This window comes from Rhamphochromis sp. 'chilingali' (assembly GCF_963969265.1).
Source record: "Rhamphochromis sp. 'chilingali' genome assembly, chromosome: 14".
Lineage (NCBI taxonomy): Eukaryota > Metazoa > Chordata > Actinopteri > Cichliformes > Cichlidae > Rhamphochromis > Rhamphochromis sp. 'chilingali'.
The window spans coordinates 10,017,455-10,030,272 of NC_137941.1; the positions used below are offsets into that span (position 1 = coordinate 10,017,455).

Genomic DNA, 12,818 nt, shown 5'->3' on the forward strand with positions numbered 1-12,818 from the left:
GAAAAAAAAAAAAAAAAAAAAAAATCACCCCAGCCTGATACCTGCACCCATTAGTACAACCATTAAAAGAAACGGTGTGGATAATAACCATCCTTCCTTAGACTGAAATCTCTTCATGAGCTCAACATTCTCCAGTTAAAAACATATTAAAAAAAAACAAACAAACAAACAAAAAAAAAAAAAAACCCTAGGCCACTTCAGACTGCTGGAAAATGTTTTAATGGGTTAATGCAGGCATTCTTGCAGACAACAACTTCATCTTTTTGTTTTTTTCTTTTTTTTGCTTCCAACATTTCAACATCTCAACATGACGCTGAATGATGAGTAATATCATGTAAAAATGATGCTACTCGTAATTTACAAAATCCTCTGAAGTGTCTGTCACGCCACAACATACAAGACGGACCGAATAAAAAATGACAACCCCTCATTCAAACACAGAACAACATTGCCAGTAGAAGTGATGCTCAGCATCCTACAGATATCCAAGCATGTTAGAGGAAGATTTTGCACATACTCAATTAATTTTATTCTGCACAAATATGTCAGATAATTGCAGAAAAAAAATGGTTAAAACAAAATTGGTACTTGGACACTTTCTTTTGACAATAACATGACCATGCATTAGTCTCTCCACTTTTAGTTAACCACAATATATTGAGAATATATAATATTTGCATGTTGGCAATACTAAAGAAACAAATTCTCAAAATTGAATCTATAACAGTTCACAGACGTATGATCTGGAAAAAGTCATTCAAATGGGAGACTGAGTAAATATGTCCATATACTTCCAATGTTTTAATATATTAGGGCCAAAGTACAGACACTTTTGTCTTACATGTTTCACAAGGATCGACACTGTCTTCATAATGGCAGATCACTATTTCCCCCCACAAATACGCAATAGGACACACTTTCTTGTACATTGGTCTTTTGAAGATGGTTCAACTGTCATTTACATAGAAATGGTGCCATCAATATGGGGCATACACATCTTTTAAAAAGTGTAAAGAACTGACCTTGCACTGAAAGTGTTCATGCTTTTTAATGTCTAGTCACAAAACGGGCTAAACATTACAAATATATAATATTTCCCATTTAGTTAAACCTTTGTTACGTTCCTATAGAACTCCATATCAAAATGACTATTCATGGGAACTAGTGCAACCTGGAGGAGGCCTGGTCTTTGTGACAAGGCAGGCACAGAGTAAAATAGACAAAGTACTCCAGAGCAGCTCCAGAGCAATGGCAGATATATTAAGGCCATTTTGAAAATTACAGGAAAAATAAAACTGTAGCAGAGAGCTTGACTTGCTACCCAGTCTGAACAGAATTCAGTTCGGGCAGCAAAGCAAGCAAGCAACACCGAGTGAACCAATTTTTTTTTTCCTCCCCCCAGTCAATTGATGTCAGTCTTCCACGTGCCAGCCTCCCCCACATCCCTGGCCAGAAAGCCCCACTCTTCTTTATTCAAGTGTGTTCAGTTTTGGTGGAAATAAAGAGTGGCATCCTTGCTAGTCCTTCTTTTTTGTAAACCCATGCTTCACACCTCCAGTAAAGTCCTGGGACACAGTCGGGCAGTCAAGACTGTTTTAGGCGCTTCCTGGGAAGACCGAAGGGTGGGCACTGTGCTGAAGCCAGGGCACGAAAGGCTTCGGCTACCAAGTGAGGATGGGACTGGATCATTGACTTCCAGCCTGCAGTCTCCATTATATCTGTAGCATGACTGTAAGCACATGCAAAAATGAAGTCAGATACTCAGACATGATAATCTGCACATTAAAAACCAATAAACATAAATGAGATTGTAATGACAAAGCAAATAAGTGGGATTTGATTTGTGAGTTGTATGCTAAACTTGAAAAAGGGCCATTAGTGCTTTCCGCACACATGCATAAACTAAAATTAATAGAGCGGTGGAATGCGTCGCGCTGTGAATACAACAGAGAGAAATAAGCTTAATATTTCAAGGTGTCCTGTAACACTGCACTACATCATCTGGAAGAGAAGTAAGAAAAAAAAATCTTCCCACGGCAACCACCTGCATTCTTTTTAAAATTCTACAAATATTCCATTTCCAGGGTTTATCCAGGAATGAGTATATTAATAACTTGGATACAAAGATATGGAGCTTCAAACTGAAAAGGCAAATAGCACTCTGTCTACCTGGGCTAAAACAATGAATTCTAATGCATCTGGTTGGGGAAAGAGATAAGAGTGTGGTATTAATCTTGTGTCACATATATCAGCTAATTACATACTTGCTATTCCAGTTCTTTCCATCTTTACAGCCCAGCTGTCTCAGGACACTGCACCTATGGCAAGGAGATAAAAAGGTAAGCATTCAGGGCTGGTAAACAGAAATGGCAGCAGGAATTTATCACTGGAGTTTTTTTTTTCTTTTTTGCGATACTTGCCTGTTGATAAAATCTATGGCTTGTGCTTTGAGCTGCTCGGCACTGTGCAAGTCAGCCAGGATGAGGGTGTCGGCCACATTCTCCACTGAAAGGCTGTTGCACAAGGCCTCTTCACACATAACCTTTAAACGCTCAAGAGCATACTGGGGTGGAGGTGATGGAACGAGGGGGGGAACACAGAGAGCAGCGATTATAGTCTACACGTTAAATAAATGCCGGTGACTTACGGTTTTATCACAGTTAGTGCAAATGCACATTAAGGCTACGGATGCAATCATTTACTGGAATGGATGACTCAGCAATCCTAATAGAAATGGAGAAAAAATGACGAGGATCCAAAATGCTGAAGCAGAAGGCTCTCTAATAAGCATTTTAAAGAAAACTAAAAGCACTACCTTGCAGTTCTATGCCTCTGTCGACCAGTAGAGTTGCAGTTTACATCCAGTTTAAACTTATGAGTTATGTAAGGGAGAATGAAGAAATTTGTGTTGTGTTTACAGTACAAGTGTGCAAAAACTCTATGTCCTCATACTTGGAGATGCTTTACCATTAGAGGTGATTACAATAAAGGAACCATTAAACATGTTGAGAACGGATGTTTACGGGAATGACAGAAAGCTCACTCAGTACAGTTTTGATTCTTCTAACAGTTTATCCTTTTCCAGCTACACAATAACAGCCCTAGACGAAAATATTAGACAAATCAGTCTCAACACAGAAGAGAAACCACATCACCATATCAGCAACCTTAGTTAAATCAGCCCTTTAAAGTTTGAAAAGCTGCCTACAAGTATGTGTTTGGAAGCACACACTGTGGATGAGCACATCCCCCCCCATAAATACATAAATAAATAAAGGTAAAAAATACAGACTACGACGGCTAACAGCTACATAATTACAGAACTGACCGCATTAGCCCTTAAGCCTCATTGACTTACATATAGTGTTGCATATTCCATTCACTGAACAGCTGGAGGCTTCAAACGCTCACAAGGTACACTACTGTCCATGACAATACTGCATACAATTACCATTTCAGCTTTACAGTTTCACTCTTTAAGTTACTAGTGAGTTAGTAACTGAATACAATACAAAGCAAGACCATAAGACTATAAGGTTAATTTTCTACTTTTACAAGAGAAACTGGGAGTAGATGTCTGGTCAAATAAAAGCATAATCTCACTGGGCACTTACTTTATCTGCAGCTGCCAGCAAATTGTCTGCCATTTTCTCCAAATTTGGCGCTTTGCCTGTATAGATGAAGCCCATCATTTCCTTAAAGACATCAGGATCCACATCACTGATGTCAACACGGTTCTGCAAATTTAGACGGCTTTCTTTAGTGCACAGAACCTAGTATGTATATATACACAAAAGCAATAACAGTACTGAAAGGATTTGCTGAGGATGTGACAATTAAAGTTTTACTCCTACCTTTTTACTCTCCTCCATTTCATGTTCAAACATAGCATTAAAAACTGGTGACCTCGCTGCAAAAAAAAAAGAAAAAAAAAAAAAAGAAAAAGAAAAAAAAAATGCATAAAAATATATATTAAAAAAATATACACTTTTGACATTTACCAATGACTCGTCAACAATATTGAGCACATTAGCAAAGCAAATAAAAATGTCTTAATTCATCCAGGCATATAAGCATCAATGTCACATAAGGAAACAGCACATAAATTACTAAGATCTTAGAAGACAGATGTAAAAAGTCCACAAATATCTATACTATTAAAATAAAATGCTGCAAAATTTATATTGCTGCCACTTTGTTAGCACTTCCTCTTTGAGCACTGAGGCTTCCACCATGTCTAATGAAGATGAACTAGGGAGCAGAGCCAGCCTCTCAATCTCCTGAATCTTACAGTCATCTGGGTCAAGCAGGGCCAAGCAGGGGTAGTGGTGTGGATTAGCACCCACTGCAGAAGTAGGCCGCTACAAATCAAGCCATGAACACAGACTGCTCGTAGTCTTTCGAGGTACTTATAGCTCTCCACAGAAGCTGTTCAGAGGCGGCACAGATGTGTCTGTCTTGGCCCATTTTGAGGGCTTTTCTCTGAGTTGTTACAAACTTAAGTTGTGGAGGCCAGGGAGGTCTTACCTGCAAGGATGGATTTGTGGGCTTTGAACTCCTGCCCTCCCACATAGAGGCTGCAGTCTGTGAAGCGTGAACACTCCCACAGGTTCCCAAGGTCATCAGACAGCTGACACTCTGGTACCTTCAGCATGTTCATGTTAGACTGGCCTGAAATGTTAACAGAATCCTGGACAACACTAACCTGTATAGCAGAGAGAAAAAAAAACAAAAAACAAACAAACTAAAGCTGTTGTATCAAGTCAAAACATGCTAACAAATCCAGCAGCAAATATGTAGCAAACATTTAGCAGCCAATATGTGTTTGATTTCTTTCTTTTTAGTGTGTATTATCCAGACTAGGGAACCTACAATTAGGATGGCAAAATGCTTGAAAACATACAACCACTTAAATCCAAAATTAATTAACTTTGCTGACATCCCTAATTGATGGGAAGAGACAGTTTGTCTTTAATTTGAATGCAATTTATTTATCAAAGTGGCAATTTCTCTGAAACTGTTTAATCCTTCTGGAAACGCCGGCTGGCAAATTGTAATCCTAGCAATACTAACTCAATTGCACGTACATGAAAATTCACTGCCACCTCACTTAACTTGTCCCTTGAAAGAAGATTTCAGTAGATGTTCATTCTTCTTGACACACCAAATTCAATTATTTCAGAAAACAAGATCCAACACAAATGATGTGTGATGGGGGAAGCATTTCTTTTGCCAACAGTTCAATGTCATTTGAAGCAAATCCTAACAATAAGTTGCACCACAGCATGCACTCAGGTGTAATGTGGTCATGTCAAGAGCTCTAATCCATTAAAAGGTCGCAACATGGGTGTAATTAAGTTCATATAAGAGTGGTCTAATGTTGAAGACTTCATTTAAAATTTAACATAACAAATGAATACTTTATAAAGCCATATATAACACAACAACTGGTACAAAAAAAAAAAAGAAAAAAAAAAAAAAAGAGAAGACAACCAGGTTCTTTCCACTAGCCAAATGTTAGTGGAAAGAACCCAATATGAATTTAATCGCTTACAATTTTTACAATCGATAGAACTTTTGACTGCAATCGAGTAGAGAAATTGTGGTTCATGTCATTTGTAATGTTGCTAAATATAATGACCAAAAAAGACAAAATGGTAGCACTTTAATTTGAAGAATAAAAGGAAAGATTACCTCACAGAACAGGGTGAGCTTGTCATCTGGTAAAAGTCCATTGGCTTCATCAAGGAGGAAATCTCTCCGTATAAATTTTTTGAAGCCCCAGTCTTTGCCTTGGACAAATCTATATGCTCTTTGGCTTTCTGCAACCAAGAGGAAAAAAAAACAAAATTGCAGTCTTGTTATAGCTTTTACAAGTAGGGAATGAAAAGGAACCCAAAAAACACTCAAAATCCTGCACTCACCCATTGCTTTTGTCTCCTCTCGTTTAGCATTCAACAAAGAAAATTTGAACTTTGCTCTGACTTCACTTTTTGGACAGCTAACAAGAAGTAAATACAATGACAAATAATCTTTGCTTTCATCATCAAGTCCCTTTGGATTGACTCGCAGACACCTGCCAAGCGAACAGATAACACTGCACGTCAGTTATCATACAAACTTAAAACAGTACTGCGACGCGCCCTTAGGCGCAATTTTCATGTTTCTGAGCAGCTGTGTGTAATTATCACCTATGTGCAGAGTTCACATACTGAAAACAAATATACTTTTTATTGACATGCTGGTTTGTTCTAGAAAATTCTAGGAACTCAATCAGGCAAAAAATTTGATATAAATAGTAAAAAGCTAAACCATGTTTACATTTCCAAAACTCTAAAAGCTATTCAACACATCAGTGATTTTCATGGCCACAGAAACTAAAGGGAAGAAGAAAAAACAACAAACATCTAGCAGCAGTAAAAGGTTTATCTTGAGTACTAACCATTTCATTTTGTCATTAGGGCCAGAAGAGAAAGTTGAGCTCTTCAACACTTCTCCCATTTCCTCTCTGCAAAAGCTAAAGTTGTTTATGGTCCACATGTAGGAAAACTTCACAACTTTGACCTTGAACAAGAATAAGACACATACAGACCCATCAGACCCCTAATGTGAAACTTAACATACTCCCACAGTAAATTCTGATCACTTGGAAAGTGTCACTATGGGGAGAGAGAAAAAAAATCCCAAAAGATGTAAAATTGTAACATTAATGAAGACCAAATTCAATTTAGCTGCTGTTGTATGGTGTAATCTTTTGTATGCTGGATTACTGTTGATATTTAACAGCTGTGCCACCCCCGACCTCAGTAATAATATTCTTAGGAGAATAAAATACAGGAAAATATGATTTTAAAACTAACATTAAAAAAAAATCTGCATTTAAAGTGGCAACCAAGAAGCTTTCATTTTTCTAATGCCTGTAGGGTCACTGCCTATTTATAATGAGATAACCTGATAATGATTTACTCTGCAATTTGCTTATTAAAGTACCAAAATATTTATATGCATATGTTTATAATATTAGAAATACTGTGTCTCTGACAACATACTTGGGAGTAAAACGCTGTATTAAGTTACCCCAAATGTAAAATAAGCCGTTCTTACTGCTACAGCTTCACACTGTGTGCAAGAGATGAATTGACTTTTATTATCAAATGCAAAAAGTGGGTGTAGCCAGTTAGATGAGGAGCTGCAGGTGTCAGGCTACAGCCCTGCTATTCAGACTCAGCTATGTGCAGCATTTAGGAAGGGGGGGGGGGGAAGTCAATATTTTTCTTTATTGCCCCCAGAATTTGGTGACCTGTAGTATTATATTTACCTTTATTTTTCATTACTACCAGTAATTACATGTGTATGAGATTGCCACTTTAAATACAATTATATAAAAAATAAAAATAGTTCTATCATTAATAGGTGCAGAAAAGAACAAAAAGAGTACTGTTGTGACCATACCTGTGTGTAACACCAGCTCTCTGCCACAGGTCCACTTGACATCTCCCCAGGAGGAGGAGGAGTGGGAACCCGTGACATCGCTGGCTCTGTGGTACCACTCACTTGCGTCCTTAAAGCACTAACATTACAAGAAAACAATAAACAACGAGTATTTCTCGAGAATTAAACAGCATAAAGTTTAGCTTTCATGAATCAGCCTGGAAACACATTTGAAACATGAGTAAACAAAATGAAAATGAAACCATCCTCATGTACAGTTAACTGTATTCTCTGTACTTTTCCTTTATGTAAAAAGTACCATAACTTGACAGCCAGTCGCCAGTCACCCTAAAAGCACATCTCCAAAGTTTGAGTAAAGCTATAGTCAGCGTGATTTATTACAAATATGATTACAGCAAGAAAAAAAAGAAAAGCTTCAATGAAAACAGCCAATATTACATAACTAAATAAATCAAAAGGTTATCTTTCAGCAGTTGTGGCTGGCAAAAAAAGGGTCAAAACAATGTTGGCTGTTCAGAACAGGAATTGAAGCAGGATTTATAGTTCGTCCGAACTGTATGTCTAATGTTTGGACACCTACAAGACATGCCTCTCCACAAATTTCTGAAAAAAATAAAATAAAATTTAAAAAAAAAATCAAGTGCTCCATACTATTTTTATAACAATGGCAAGATACAAATGCCATTTTTATTTCACTTATTCAGTGCATGTTTATGACAGCAATATACCAAAACCTACATATAACTGCTCATATTTATCAGAGCTGGATCACACAGTTTTATTTTTATTTTTCTCCTAACGTAAGATCATTTAAGTTCATATTTTCTTGCAGTAAGTTCAAAAGTCTCTAAAGCCCTGTGATCCTTATCACACTTTCTTGGAGTAAATTTCTATTAAAAATGATGAAACTGGTCATGTTTTTAGACAATTGGCAAACATCCCTAGCATTAATCATCTTTTGTACCTCCCTCCTACCATGTGCTACATAAAAAAATTAAGTAAAATTTCTTTAATTTCCAATATTTAATTTGAGCCCAAAAGTGTTCCAATTCTGAGACAATATCCAGTGTCAAAGGGCAAGCTGATGTCGCCATTTCCATGTTTTATAATACATTATACTAATAATGTAAACTTAATCTTAAATGCATAAATGTTTTACCTAAAAATGTTCTTGTACTCCTCTGTGTGTGTTATGACTTTGCTTAACCATAGCACACGATCATACATTATGTAGTTTTATCACCTAAAGAAAACATTTCGTTAAATAAAAACCAGCGGTCAGTGAATTTGCTGTAGACACAGTATGACTGAAACTGTTTTGGATTATTGTAGACTCCGATGAGACTTCTTTCTATGTCTCTATAAAAATATATCGTGATATGATTGCTATATCAATGCTATACATTTACACTCCCTACTCTGTTACTTTGGTACCTAAAAAAATGGAGCTACTTCCACAATTTCCAAATAAGAACAGAACTTTTAAAAATTTCCAAGAACACTGTTCCTGCTACAGGTGGAAATAGCAAACATATTTTACCTTCTGAGATAAAAAAAAACAAAAAAAAAAAAAAAAAAACCCACACTGCAAGTACAACCAGGCTAAGAAGGACGAGACAGCAGGCGCTGACGATTTCCGACTCAAAAGAAAACAAATGACTCCACCAAGCATCACAGGAAGACTTTCTGCTTGCGCTCCATATGACAGCAAGGGCAAACGGTGGATGGAAATCACTGACGCGCTTACATGGTGGAACCATGTAATAAAGAAATAAATAAAAGCTGGACCCAAGATGCAACATCCTAGGTGGAAGATTTTCTCCTTTATTCTGTACAGTATTGTACAGCTATGAGTTTATGTCACTGTAGTTATTGTTAAAATTTTCAGGAAAAACACTACCGAACAACTTGTTTGCTTACAGCTAAATCATACTGTCACTACTATTGCACTATAAACGCTGCATTGTTTTAAATTAGGAAGTATGTCATCAGTGACAGTAGCTCACTGGAAAAGCAGAATGGAAAATGCTCATCATTTACTTGCACTTATAAATGCTGCTGCCTGCAAGCATCATTTAAACATCTTTCAGTATTTTTTTACCTTCTCTGTAATGTCAGAATTATCGCTATGGCAAATTTCCTAGAAATATTGTGATATAATTTGCAAGCTATAGCGCTCACTCATGCTAATGTGTATGTGCGGTTTCCAGTATAAAGCCTTGTATCAGTGCTTTGAGTAGTCAAACTGAATCTACACAATCAAGTCTGCACACATCTGAGCCTAGTGCCCTAAAGAGCAAGAACCAACTCCTTATAATCACCTCTTGAATGGTTGAAATGTACACAGATGGATGTTTTTAGGTTATCACTGGATCCTTCATGACCTTATCCTGATGTTACATACTAGAAAAAAAAAGGAAACAAATATTAGGCCTTGAATATAGAGCTGTTCAACCTATCTAGTAGTAACTGCAGAGCCCCCATGCTACAGAAGCATCTAGAAATGAAGAAAATGCTCATAACAAACCCGTCACATTTATCCCCCCCCAAAAAGTCAAATTGAACCACAGGAAAGTGATTGCTTAAATAAATAAATAAAAATCAGTCGTGAATGCCACGTTATTAAAAACTGAGTGCAGCACTCACGACAACATACTGGTTATCCGGATGAGTAATTTAGGTTTGTAGTATTTTGCTAAACGTTAACGATAATTTAGGACAATTTATCGCTCGCCACATCCTTTAGGTGGCTGCTCGGCTGATAGGTCTGTGTGTTAAACTTAAGATTCACCTGCAACTTTCTTTGGCCAACACATTAGCTGGAGTTGTGCTACCTCGCCTGTAACACAACACAGATGATGCTATGCGGACTAACATTCAACTAGCTGGATTGCATTAGCTAAAAGTTACACCGCAGGAGTTGTATTGAGCCTCACAACTTACATTACCCAATACGGTTTTCCAGATGTAAACAAGTGTGACTAACAGTAAGTTAGTATGAAAAACATTAAAAAAATAAATAGCAAATAAAGCAACAGCTCAATGTTAGCTAAAGTATCAATACAAATTTCCAGACCATCATTTACGCCGCTTCACCATATGTCGTCATTTAACAACAAACTTGCTCAAATAAGAACAGTAATAAAAGGGGAAGCATCATATTTTAGATATTTATCGATTTTATGTTCAATATGTATGTAGCTAACCTTTTCATTAGCAAGCTTAACTTCACTTTAGCAGACCGCAAATACGGCGAATAGTCATCAGCTAGCACACAACATGTTAGCAATAAATCTGTTCGCATGTTTCCCAGCACACTTAGATCAGTTGTATTACTTCTCATCTGCGACACAAAATAACTAAAGATACCTCAAGTTGATTCCGTGCCGTGTTGTTTAGACCCCGCATTAGCCGGCGTGAAACAAAAGGGCCTTCGCTGAGACAGGATGCTACCTAACGAAGCGCTTTGGTTCAGCCTGCTGGTGGGAAAACAACATCGGCTAACTAGCGGCTAGCTAGCTAATCTCTACACTGGCTGCTGGCAAAAAAGTTTAAAAAGACGTGGTGACTGCGTACCTCTCAATTTCATACTCCCACATATATCGAATAACGCATAAAGCTTTGTATTACACCTGCTCCTTTCACGGTCCGTCACTTTGAACTCTTTTTCATTCAGTCTCTTTACAAGGTTTCTTTGTCTAATTTATATCTCTGCTAGCTTACATTTGTCTAGCTGGCTGGGGTAGCTTGAATGGCTAGAAAATATAGCTACTGCGCAGGCGCGAAATTTGGATAATGTCCACAGACTGATCATGTCTTCCTCCATCTCAACTATAATAATACTAATAATAATACTACTACTACTGCTAATAATAATAATAATAATAATAATGTTCCCCTTTCAGCTAAACTTTGATCTTAAAAACTGAAAATAGCAGTGGTTACTCTGGAGACTAGATAGACCTATTGATTAGGCTATTCAGGCAATAGGATTACAAACATACACAAATACACACACACATAAGTGTGAATCTTTGCCATTTTGAGACACTGGATAGTATAGTACCTCATCAGCATCCACGTGGACTTATAATACTTATTTTAGATCAAGTAACTTGTAAGTTCCATGTTTGTAATTGGGTTCTTGAGACCTGGATTACAAGTGTGTGTGCCTGTAAAACCCTATTAGCCAGCAAGTGTTGTTTAAATTTTTTTTTACATATGAATCAATTGACTTGACTTGGTAACTTTGGGAAAGGATTGTGCACTCATATATTTATACATTTACCTACAGGTTCTCACATCTTTTTAGGGTTATTTCATTTTTGCTGGTGAGAATATACACATTGCCTTACAACAAAATTAAGTACATTGCAGTACAAATAAATGAGTAGTTTAAACTTAAACACCCCCCCCCCCCCCCTCTCTCTCTTTTCCCCTTTAAAAGCACCTCTGTGACTCTGTGTTGGAAAGTTTCTTCTTAGCTTTAGATCTCATGAGATCCAGTCTGAAGAAGCTAAGAAGAAACTTAGCTGATATTTTAACTTGCATTGATAACGCCAGCTCTTAATGAGATTGCTATCACTATTCAATCAGCACTGTAGTGGTCCTTCCCAGGTGGTAATGGTCCTGACCAAGAGCAATACAAGAAGTATGGCCCTGCAAGTAATATGGTTTCTCTTATACCCCCAAGCTACTATTCTAATGATGTGTCAGCTAAAGTTCAGCAGCATAATGCTCAGCCAGCAGTGTTGGGAAGGTTACTTTTAAAATGTATTCCACTACAGATTACATGCGCCAAAATGTATTGTTTTGTAACGTATTCCGTTACGTTACTCAATGAAAGTAATGTATTCTGAATACTTTGGATTACTTAATATATTATCATGCTTTTTACAACTACATAAATGTACTATTGCTGTGTGATTACTGTTACTGAAGGTCTGCGGCTCCGAACCGTAGTAAAGGGACCTCTGGCTAATATGTCCGGTTTGTAGCTGAAAACTAGCTTTACTTTGTTGTCTGGGTCAACTTTGCTAGCAGTTGAAAGGCTGCTCCAACGGAGCTTATTGTTTTAGAGGAAAACACGAACACAGTGTACAGTCGAGTATTAATAGCTTACTTACAACTGGGCTTGTCAGGCACTCTTTTTGGCTGCAGTGGTTATTATTATATTTACATGCTTCCAGCTCCTGTTTCTGCAGGGTGACAACTCCCTCCTCGCGCTCACGGACACATGGTAAATGACCGATTGTTCAGTCGGACGTCACTAGCCGTGTCTGGACCTAAACTCCGCTGCAGGTCCATATATCAAACCATCACTATGGCATTACGGAGAGTTGAAAAACTGTCTAAGTCTTTCATCT

At 37.4% G+C, this 12,818-nt stretch overlaps 1 protein-coding gene across 2 annotated transcripts; it reads right to left on the reverse strand.

Moving 5' to 3' along the window:
• Positions 1 to 200: 200 nt before the first annotated feature.
• On the reverse strand, positions 201 to 11,216 carry spopla (speckle type BTB/POZ protein like a). 2 transcript variants are annotated; one of them, XM_080904054.1, is made up of 12 exons: positions 11,029 to 11,216; positions 9,774 to 9,855; positions 7,453 to 7,570; positions 6,443 to 6,564; positions 5,925 to 6,076; positions 5,695 to 5,822; positions 4,528 to 4,705; positions 3,855 to 3,910; positions 3,615 to 3,737; positions 2,421 to 2,563; positions 2,265 to 2,318; positions 201 to 1,729 (listed from the first exon to the last, which is right to left on the reverse strand). In XM_080904054.1, the coding sequence occupies exons 3-12, from the start codon at positions 7,528 to 7,530 to the stop codon at positions 1,585 to 1,587; spliced, it is 1,179 nt and encodes a 392-aa protein (XP_080760180.1). In that variant the 5' UTR covers positions 7,531 to 7,570; positions 9,774 to 9,855; positions 11,029 to 11,216; the 3' UTR covers positions 201 to 1,584. The 2 variants fall into 2 exon arrangements, with proteins under 2 accessions (XP_080760180.1, XP_080760181.1); XM_080904055.1 differs by having other exon boundaries at positions 10,822 to 11,216.
• Positions 11,217 to 12,818: the final 1,602 nt, after the last annotated feature.